The 11033-nt window shown below is 40.9% G+C and overlaps 1 protein-coding gene across 1 annotated transcript; it reads left to right on the plus strand.

The window, feature by feature from the left end:
• Positions 1-579: 579 nt before the first annotated feature.
• LOC127847202 (sushi, von Willebrand factor type A, EGF and pentraxin domain-containing protein 1-like) lies at positions 580-9854 on the plus strand. The gene is made up of 14 exons (XM_052378948.1): positions 580-673; positions 1033-1304; positions 1485-1758; positions 2434-2607; positions 2842-3621; positions 3790-5028; positions 5318-5485; positions 5822-5989; positions 6238-6477; positions 6821-7015; positions 7341-7502; positions 7780-8129; positions 8518-8688; positions 9016-9854. The coding sequence occupies exons 1-14, from the start codon at positions 580-582 to the stop codon at positions 9067-9069; spliced, it is 4341 nt and encodes a 1446-aa protein (XP_052234908.1). The 3' UTR covers positions 9070-9854.
• Positions 9855-11033: the final 1179 nt, after the last annotated feature.

The raw sequence follows: 11033 nt of genomic DNA on the forward strand, positions 1-11033 counted from the left end.
TAACTGTGCGGCTGTTGATTGGTTAAATGATAAAACACACCAGTTTATAAGCGAAGACCGAGGCGATGTGTGACATAACTTGCATTGTTTAAGTGGTTGAAACATTTACAGTTGCACAGATTTTTTATAAAGATATTTACTTTACAGGTATTTAGTCTTTTTTTGTTTTATTTTTATTAATACAATTTGAAATAAACTTTACGTGAATAAGTTATACTTTCAAGACAAATCTATTTATTTTAACAATTATTTCGTATAGATGTATTCTGAAGGGTTAAACAGTTAAATAAATACTGACATAAATTTAATCACTCTTTGATAGCATTTGTGTGAGTTCTTACGAATGTTAAGCCAGGTTCTAGTTTGGTTTTTGCTTTATTGTGTTTTCTCCGTGATGCGAAATTTGGTATTTGCGGTAACATTTAAATAAAAGCATAGACAGTTTAGTTTTTTAAGCGGTTATTTCTGTGTGTTTAAGAATTTATTTTTTAAAAATTCCAAGCGAATATCATTCATTTCGTTATTGCTTGAATTGTACATAAGTATCCCATGTAAAATCTTGTCGCGTTTCAGACTGACATGTTAAAAACCCGGGATGTTATTCTCTCGTGCGTTTTCGTCGTGCACGTGGTTCTCAGTGGACGTGCCCCTGCAGTGGGGACTGACCCATCAGGTATTTACTTACTTAACGCTAGGATCGTGTTTACTTGAAATCGAACTGTAATTTTGATATCCGTGCTAAAATTGGTTTTCACTTTTTCTGCATTTTGTTTTGTTACCATTCCTGCTAATATTCTTGTTTTCTGTTCACTATTACATAGATCATCGGGGAATTCTTTCATTTAATTTCATGAAATTGTATTGGTATATTAAGGAAATACATTATGTTATATGTTTTAATTAAACGCAACCGATATTAACAACAAAATATCGAAGAATGTTGATAAAACGTGCAATTATTTGGGGTACTTTTACTTTTTTGTTTTATAAGCATATGCAGGCATTATGTATATAATGTATTGAATCTCTCAGAATGCCGCTCACTGATGGACATGTATTTCGTGATTGACGGCTCCGACAGTATATCCGCCCCGGACTTCGTTACCCTCAAGAGGGCGATGGCCGGCATGGTTCCCCAAATCGATCTGGGCCAAAACAAGGCCCGGATAGGAATGCTCGTGTACAGCTCCAACGTTCCGGTCATGAGCAAGCACAGCTTCTCATACGACGCGGGCTATCTCATGAATGCCGCCAATACCTTGGAGCACCCCAGGGACGGCACAAACACCGCCCTGGCAATCAAGGTACACAAGATATGTCTCGTCCGTTGTTTATTATTTTGATATTCTTAATAAGCAATATTTAAAAAAAGATCAAAATATGTCTTCAAACTATTATTAACACAACATTATACATTCCAAATCCAAAACAGAATGTGCGTGCATGCAATAAAACAACTTCATTATTAAACCTTTGCGTTGCAGGAAATGACAGAAATCTTTAAAGCTAACGGCCGCCCAAACGTCCCATGGACATGTGTGGTCATCACCGACGGTATCAGCAAGGATCCGTTTCAAACTATGCAAGAAGCAAAGAAGGCCGAACTGATGGGAATCAATATGTTCGCTGTGGGCGTCGGTCATCTCATCGCCCGCGAGGAGCTGACCAATATTGCCTCCACGCAGCTCCAGGTGATGACCATCGACAACTTCAGCCAACTCAAGGACAAACTGGCGAGCATGATGACCACCATTTGCCGTAAGTTTTGACCATTACCAATTTGATATCTGAGTCGAGTTTTGATAAAACTGGGCTTAATGCATTTGCGTAAAGTGTCGTCCCAGATTAGCCTGTGTAGTCCGCACAGGCTAATCAGGGACGACACTTTCCGCTTTTATCACATTTTTTGATTAAATGAAGTCTCTTCTTAGCAAAAATCCAATTTAGACGGAAAGTGTCGTCCCTGATAAGTTTGTGCGGACTGAACAGGCTAATCTAGGACGACACTTTACACACATGCATTATGTCCAGTTTTGTCAAAATGCGACTCATATTTATTTTTACCCATTGAGCGTATGATTTCACCATATTCCGTAAGCTTTGACAATTTACCTTTGTACAAGTTTAAGCACGGGACGTACGCTTTCGCGTTAGTTTCGACTGCCAATAACCCGAATTTGCTTTTCATTGATAAGAAGTACTCATTCCACTTTGTTGCGAGCAAAGAATATCAAGACATGTATCGTGAATAATTCGTTTAATCAGCAGGCGATAAGTCAGTTAATATATTTAATGATGCACACTCATTCTATTACACTTACGCTCCCAGGTATCGATTCTTATAAGCATTCTTTTTTCTGTACTTGAAATGAGACACTCAAAACTATGATATTTTTAAAACTCAAATGATCACCTTACCGTATTTCACTGCAGCATGCCCCATTCCCCCCGTCGTAACTTATGCGAAATGTTCCGATGGCGCCCGCGCGATAGGGACGGTGCGACAATATCAGTGTCTGGACGGGTACCTTCAGAGGGGAAACGGTGCTATCACATGCCAAAACGACTTCACCTGGACCCATCTAGCAACCGACTTCGAATGCGTCCGTGAGTGTTTTTACTATGTGTTTTGTTTTAGTTGACGAAACATTGGTTTTGTTCGACAGTTTTATATAACAATATCCATCACAACAGAAAATGGTAAGTCAAATGAAATTTTAATGCAGGCCTTTTCTCCATTGATTTCTAAATTGTTTAAATACATTTATACATGCATATGTACATTTACATTCTTTTTATGGATCTGAAAGGTAAAGATAGTATTGTTTTCCGAACTTTCAGCCTGTTCCGATCAAACCCCGGTAGTTCAGCACGGAACATGCGGTGGAGGCGATGTTCTCATCGGGTCAACGAGACTTTTCACATGCGCACCCGGTTATTTGGCAGTTGGAAATCCGATGATCACATGTAACCCTATGGCGCAGTGGACAGTCCCCGACTTTAAATGCATACCCTGCGGTGAAACCCCAACGATTCCATACGGAACGTGCGGCGGCGGTGACCACACGCTTGGAGCGACCCGAATGTTCACATGCGAGCCCGGTTATTTGGCCGTAGGTAACCCTATGATAACTTGCAATCCCCAAGCACAGTGGACAATTCCCGAATTCAAGTGCATCCCTTGTGGTGAGACTCCAGTCATTCCTTTCGGCAGCTGCGACGGTGGAGACTTCAAAATCGGTGCAACCAGAAAGTTTACATGTCATTCTGGCTATCTGGGCATAGGTGACCCTATGATCACTTGCGATCATCAAGCGAAATGGACGCAGCCTTCGTACAAGTGTGTCCCTTGCGGTGACACTCCAACTATTCCACACGGCACATGCGGTGGTGGTGACTACACCATCGGTGCGACCAGGGCGTTCACGTGCAATACCGGATACCTTGCTGTCGGAAATCCAATGATAACCTGCAATCCTCTGGCGCAGTGGACACTCCCCGACTTCAAGTGTATACCCTGCGGTGAAACCCCAACTATTCCATACGGAACGTGCGGTGGCGGTGATTACACGCTTGGAGCGACCCGAATGTTCACATGCGCCCCCGGTTATTTAGCCGTAGGTAACCCAATAATAACTTGCAATCCCAAAGCTCAGTGGACACTCCCCGACTTTAAATGCATACCCTGCGGTGAAACCCCAACTATTCCATACGGAACGTGCGGTGGCGGTGACTACACGCTTGGAGCGACCCGAATGTTCACATGCGCCCCTGGTTATTTGGCCGTAGGTAACCCAATGATAACTTGCAATCCCCAAGCTCAGTGGACACTCCCCGACTTTAAGTGTATACCCTGCGGTGAACCCCCAACTATTCCATACGGAACGTGCGGCGGCGGTGACTACACGCTTGGAGCCACCCGAATGTTCACATGCGAGCCCGGTTATTTGGCCGTAGGTAACCCTATGATAACTTGTAATCCCGAAGCTCAATGGACACTCCCCGACTTTAAGTGCATCCCTTGTGGCGAAACCCCAACCATTCCACACGGAACGTGCGACGGCGGTGACTATAAAATTGGAGCGACACGGAAGTTCACGTGTGAAAACGGATACCTGGCTGTCGGAAATCCTTTAATAACATGTAATGATGCTGCACAATGGACGGCACCCAACTTCCAATGCATTCCATGTGGAGATACACCTGTGATTCCGTACGGCTCCTGTGACGGAGGTGACTACAAAATTGGTGCTATCAGGAGGTACACATGCGCGGCCGGATACCTGGCTGTAGGCGAGCCCTCTATCACCTGTAATGCCCAAGCACAGTGGACGATGCCTCAGATCAAGTGTTTGCCCTGTGGACCAACTCCACAAATACCCAATGGAATTTGCGAGGATGGTGATTATCGACTTGGATCTAAACGTACCTTTAAGTGTGAGCCGGGCTATTTTGCAGTAGGTAATAATGTCATTGAATGCAACGCCAACGCCCTCTGGACACCTGTCGACTTTCAGTGTATCCCTTGCGGACCGACGCCCGTTATTTCACACGGTCAGTGCGGCGGCGGAGAGTTTACGATAGGCTCCCGGCGTGCACTCACCTGTGATGTTGGCTACTTGGCCGTCGGTGATCCATACATTCAGTGCTTGGACAACGCACAGTGGTCGGCGTTGAACTTCATGTGCAAGGCTTGTGGCGACACCCCACTAGTTGCTAATGGTGAATGTGGTGGCGGCGATTACACCATAGGCGCCAATAGATTGTTCTCGTGTTTACCTGGATACAAGGCTGTTGGAACTGCTGGTATTGTTTGTCGCAACGACGCCACGTGGTCAGTGCCGGATTTCAAATGTGTGCCATGTGGCGCAACACCGGATGTTGAGCATGGTACATGCGGAGGTGGTGATTACACAATAGGCGCCAAGAGAGCGTACACATGCGCAGAAGGGTACCTTCTTGTTGGTAAACCGGACATTGAATGTACTGCCGATGCTGTTTGGTCAACTCCCTCATTTAAATGTACCCGTAAGTATTTTCAAAATATCAGTTTCACCGTGCTTTTAAATCATCATAAGTTGTTACAAATCTAAAGGTTATGTAATAATTGACCAACAGAGTCGAGTGTGTAATTATCGTACACTGCTTTAATCATCGAAGTATCACTCCTCGCGTGTATAAAAAACGCATACTAGTATATGCCATTGTAAATTTAGATAAGCAAACTTTCCTATTCTGATAAACATATTGTCTTTTAATTTGTCGTTAGAGTATAATAAATACCTTTATAATGCATTCATCTTTTTTGCCGTTGTAGCCTGCGGTGAAACTCCTGTAGTGATGAACGCGAACTGCGGGAGCGGGTCTCACCTCATCAACAGCGAGCGGAAATACGCCTGCCACACGGGCTACATCGCCAAGGGCGACCCTCACATCACGTGCCTGTCGAGCGCCTCGTGGTCCGTGCCGACCTTCCAGTGTTTGGGTACGTTCTGAGAGTTTGCACTTTGTTGAAAGTTGTGACCACTTGTTGAAATAAACTTTAAATATAACAAAAACAGTGAGTGAATCGCTCACTAGTTGACTTTATCTTAATAAACTTTTACCTTAAATTAAATAAATTCATCATCACTAAATCACAATCAATTGTTTTGCCGAATGAATAATGCATGGACTTTACTAAGTTTTCCGCGGCCTTGAAAATTATTTTTTAAATGTGAAATTCAATATGTTGGCTAAAATAAATAACAAGTTTTAACGGAATATGAACTATACAAATATTTATAAGAAAAATAGTACGACTATTTTTTCTCTTTAACAGACTGTGGCCCTGTGCCCGTCGTGGCCAATGCCTACGCTGGTCTCGGATCCGCCACTGTTGGAAGCAAGGCCACATACGTTTGCAACCAGGGTTACACGATGTCCGGTCAGGGCGAGAGCGTGTGCTTGAACAGCGGTCAGTGGAGCAAACCGACTTTCACCTGCGAAGGTAGGATGACTAAAACATCTATTAAAAAAATCGACCAATCATTATGCCGAAAACAGAGAGTCATATTTCGGTTTCTGTACAGTTTCTTTTTTATGTGTGGGTGAACTCCTCAAAACCTCTTTTCTTATTTTGACATACTTTTAGGGGGTAATGTATATAAGTTTCGACCACGTTTGACAAACTTTACACGTAACTACCATTTTTTAAATGAGGGCAAAACATTACATTTCTCCTATTCAAACTTTCAGTTAAGGTTGCTCCTGTCCCAGTCTATATCCCGATTGCCGTCGATCCGACAGTTTGCGACGCCTGCCGCTACATCAACGGCGTTGGCTACAACCGACACCCGACGGACTGCAACCAGTACGTGCAATGCTTCGTCGGCGCCAAGGGTCTCGAACCCGTTTACAGGCGCTGTCCGTTCGGACTGTTCTGGGACCAGAACGTGCTCACGTGCAGACCGGCCGACCAGGTCGACTGCCCGAATGGTGAGTAATTCTTTGCCTATAGGAAAGGGTCCTTTCATTTTACAAAACCCAAATAAATTATAACGTGCTTATGCATCTTCTAATTGAATATATGTTATGGTTTTTGCTTGCTGGTATATTTAAAAAGTGTCCGGAATCGGCTCATGTATGCTCAAACTTTGAAGTTCTATTACTCTTGGCGATGCATGCCAGCAAATTATCCTTAAATGTGATAATTTAAAAACCGACGTCATTTGTCCTTTCGTGATTAGCTTAGCTTTGATTAACAATGATAAGTGAGCATGTGCCGATACATAAACATCGATACAAACATCCCATAACTCCAAGTGTTCACTATTTCCAGATCAGTGCAAGATTTCCGGCATGAAGGTGTACAAGCACACGGACCCGGACAACTGCTGCGCCTACTGGAAGTGCCAGAACCAGCGATCGTTCGGCGAGTGCTGCGGCGAGGGCTTCTCCTTCGACGCTTCTGCCCAGATGTGCGTGCGAAACTTCGCCTGTACCGCCACATGCCCGTACAAGGACGAGATCCCTGGTACGCATTGCCCCTATTTTATGAAAGGTTTAAATTCCGGTTGACGCCGTCTTAATGTCTGGACGGAATAAAAATGAATCAATTACTGAAAAATAAATTAATGTAAAGCAAGTAGCTGGTCGAATATGAAGAATGGGAAGGGTTCGTTCGAAATAAATGGTTGTCTATAAATGTTCAATTAATTTGTTATTGTTGTTATTTTATTTTTATTATTTTTACAGGACATAGAGCTAGCACAAACAATCTTCTTTTACTGCATACAGATATCTCTAGTAACTGAACCAGAGAGCCCAAGTTCTATCAAATATTTGCTTATCTCCCACAGCTTGCGACAAGCGCCCAGCCGCCTCTGAAACCATGTACCAGCAACATATCGGCAACAACTTCTGGGTGGACATGCCTTGTGCCCCGGGTACCGCCTTCCATCCACTAGACTGCGGATGCTCCTTGTTGCTAATGACCTTACCCGGAAAGACTAGGCAGCAAGGTAGTGCCTTTGGCAGATTTTTTGTATACAAGATTAATTCATGTGTATATCTATAAGACAAGAGGTCTGTGGCAATGATAATAACTTGCATCAACAGAATGATAATCGTCATAATCTGTTTTTCTTTAAATCGTTTTATGAAAAACATGAAGCGCGGAGGAAGTTACTACTTCAGTTTATTATTGAAGTTCATATGTTTTATGCTTTAATACAGCTCTTATACTGGCAACTTCATTTTACTGACGTTTTGCAATCATAAGACTTATTTGCATTTTAGTGTGCAAGCCAGAACTCTACATGCCCTTCACAAACGGACTCGACGATAGGTCGGGCAGGAACGTTTACGTACTTCCGGAAAACGTAAGCGTCTCAGACGGCGCCGCCATGTTCAATGGACACTCCCGAATTCTAGTCAACCGCTTCGCCAACACGGAGTTCTTCGGAAACCTCGTGATCAAGTTCCGCTACAACGAGTTCAAGACTGGCTCTTACTACCAGCAACTGCAGGCTTTGGTTACCAACGGCGACTGCGGTGCCGATCCGTCCATAGTGATCGCGAAAATGCCCAACTTCGTGCTCATCGGCGCCAAGACTGACAAACCGAAATCTCTGGCACTGCCAACCACGGTGAGAACTGCATTACACAATGCCTTATCGTATTGTACCATGCTGTTTTTGCAACGGCAATATGATTTCAGGGTAGAAGAAATATCTGGTGATTTTATTCCAAACATAATACGATATTCCTTTAATAAAAAGTGTAAAATATGCACATTATGTATTAGAATTATGTCTTCCGCATACCATTCCTTACATAGTAATTTTATCAGTTTTATCAGTGATTAAAATAATCAGTGTAGTTATTTGGTGTATAGGATTTATATCTTTATCGCATCACAGGCAAAACTTGCCATTAAAATTGTGTGATAAACACGAAATTTATTTTGCTTTTTTTCAATAAATATCACCATCTCCTGACATTATAACAATCCAGCATATTTTCCCATCCCAACAGGACAAGGTGTGGAAGGAGGTGATCTACATCCACGACGAGAAGAAGCTGGAGGGTAAGGTGTGCGGCGCCTCGTTCAACAAGTGGTCCGTGGGTCCCATCCAGGCCACACACTGCGCCCTCCAGATCGGGCGCGGCACCGGGCTCACCTCGTACCACGGGCTCATGGACGATGTAAGTTACACTTCATTGAAATATTTTCCTCCTAGACGTGTGTATGACTGTTACTTAGTTTATAGTACTGTTTAACCAGCTAAATCACCTTTGCTTGCACCAGTTTATGAATTTTACGTTAATCGCACATCGTACATCGCAAATTATTAACCCAATGAAAATCAACGCTGGACTGTAACAAGCATTCGTATCGGTTAATAACGAACATTTGTAACTCGTTTTCTTGTCTGTTTTTGTTTTTGCGTAGTTCTATGTGTTTGTTTGTTTATTTTTTGTTTTATCTTAGAGTACCATAGTATATCATGTTGTATTTGTTTCCCATTGCAGCTGTACGTCTATCAGTGCCGCCCACGTGAAGACATCCTGAATATCGACTACTAGGCTGTGATACAAACTTTATGTAAAGCCCTCGTATATGATTGCCAAAACCGTTCGGCTTTGTAAAGCCCTTATATGTAATAGTACAACATTACGTTCTGATGAAAAAAAAACGCTGAGTTTATTCGTGCAACACAACCTTTTTTTATATAAATCTATGCTATTTGTAATTTGTATCGGTATCAAAGTGGTAATGATTAATACCAAAGCGAAAATGTTTTAAAAGTACAGTGTTTGAGAAAGATTATTTATGGAAATTTATTTTTTCTCTTAATTCAATATTTTACAACCAAATTACTTTTGTGTGTGTTTGTTGAAGAACGTGTATTTTGAACTGGTGTCTTAACGTAAGTCTTTACGTAACTACGTAAAAAACTGCGTCTTAACGTAACTGCGTAATAAACGTCCTTTAAGATATGCATAATAATCATGAAAGTCCATTTGTTATGCGGTTTGTCAAGCCCATAAACACAATGATATATATGAGCTGAATGGAAATACGTCTTGACTTAGCTTTAAATAGTTAAAATTTATTGTGAAATGTGTATGTGCGTTCAGTTGTGGTTTCGTTCCATCAAATTTAATTGATTATATTAACCACATACTCTGTTTTGTTTTCGTTTTACATATTATTTAATTCATCAATTCATCCTTTTGTGTGAATCGTGTATGCATATTTTGTTTTATAGTTGTGTTATATAATTGTGTGCAATACATTTTCTCCATAATCGTATTTATCTTAGTTTTGATACATGAAATTAAGTGTTCATAACATGAACATGTATATAATGACGTTGCTAAAATAAATTATTCGTTGAAATGCAGTGTCCGCTTTCTGAGTTCATCGATCAAACCGCTTGTGTTTTTCGCCATCAAAATTGAGTATAACTATTTTGGAGGTATCTATCTCTCTTCTACGCAGGTTCCGAATCAGTTAACCAATATATCGTAGGTTAATTTCAATTCAGATTAAAGAAAAAGTTAGCTTGTACCACATAACCAACAACGATCCAGTTGGTTATTGGCATTTCGGGGGATATTTTATTGTGTAGTCATTTTAGCCAGTCAGCGATTTTATGAATAAAGTTAAATACAGCTTTCATTTTTATAACGACACAATCGGCGATATAACCTAAACAATACAAACACTGCACATGTAATACAAATTAGAAAAATAGATTAACGATTTCAACTTCTTTTTTATGTAAGATATATTAAATTTAAAAAAAGGACGACCATGTTGCCCATTTATTTTATCATTGCATCCGTTGAGCACACCATTCTTGCATTTAAAAAGAACAAGTTGAGAGTTAACAGATAATCGTTTAAATCCTCACAGTTGTATCACTTAATAGATTTTCTAAAAGTTTTCTCCCTTTTGCTGAACGAATCGGACTGGTGAACAAGAATATGACATCCATTATTGTTTTCGAATGTAGAATTACAGAATTCGCTTATTTACAAATTTAAATATACTTAACAGAATTATTTAAAGCACGTATAATTAAGCAAAACAAAGTTTAATTTTCTCTAATTTGAATAAAAAAATAGGTGAATAAAATACCTATGTTTAAGGGAAATTTTCAACAAAGCTTTATTTAACGTGAATAATAACTGGTCGATTATTCATACACGGAAATATATGCATTAGCAAGCAGAAAATCCTTAAAACAGACATAATGTGTCGCTTTTGTAACATATTGTAGGCACAGTTACCTTGAAAAAATACTCAATATTATAAATTAATATAAAATTCAATTGATTGTGTTACTGCGGTCACGTGTTTTTTTTTGTTATATCTAGAAAGTGGTAAAGTAATTTGATGTGTCATGTCAGTCACAAAGATAGCAGTGATGATGTCCGTGGTGGTAGAGGTTGCGACAATATACTTCAGCTTGGAACATAAAGACTTGTACGCTAGGCTATATTTGTTCTTTGCGTTTAAAACGCACTTTAAAATCGTAGTC

Source organism: Dreissena polymorpha, chromosome 1, assembly GCF_020536995.1.
Source record: "Dreissena polymorpha isolate Duluth1 chromosome 1, UMN_Dpol_1.0, whole genome shotgun sequence".
Taxonomy (NCBI): Eukaryota; Metazoa; Mollusca; class Bivalvia; order Myida; family Dreissenidae; genus Dreissena; species Dreissena polymorpha.

Excerpts from the sequence above, each read along its gene's own strand:
- LOC127847202 (XM_052378948.1), top strand. The coding sequence starts at position 580 with ATGTTAAAAACCCGGGATGTTATTCTCTCGTGCGTTTTCGTCGTGCAC. Across the intron at positions 1,305-1,484 it reads ACACCGCCCTGGCAATCAAG|GAAATGACAGAAATCTTTAA; the intron begins GTACACAAGATA and ends TTTGCGTTGCAG. Across the intron at positions 7,503-7,779 it reads CGGAAAGACTAGGCAGCAAG|TGTGCAAGCCAGAACTCTAC; the intron begins GTAGTGCCTTTG and ends TTTGCATTTTAG.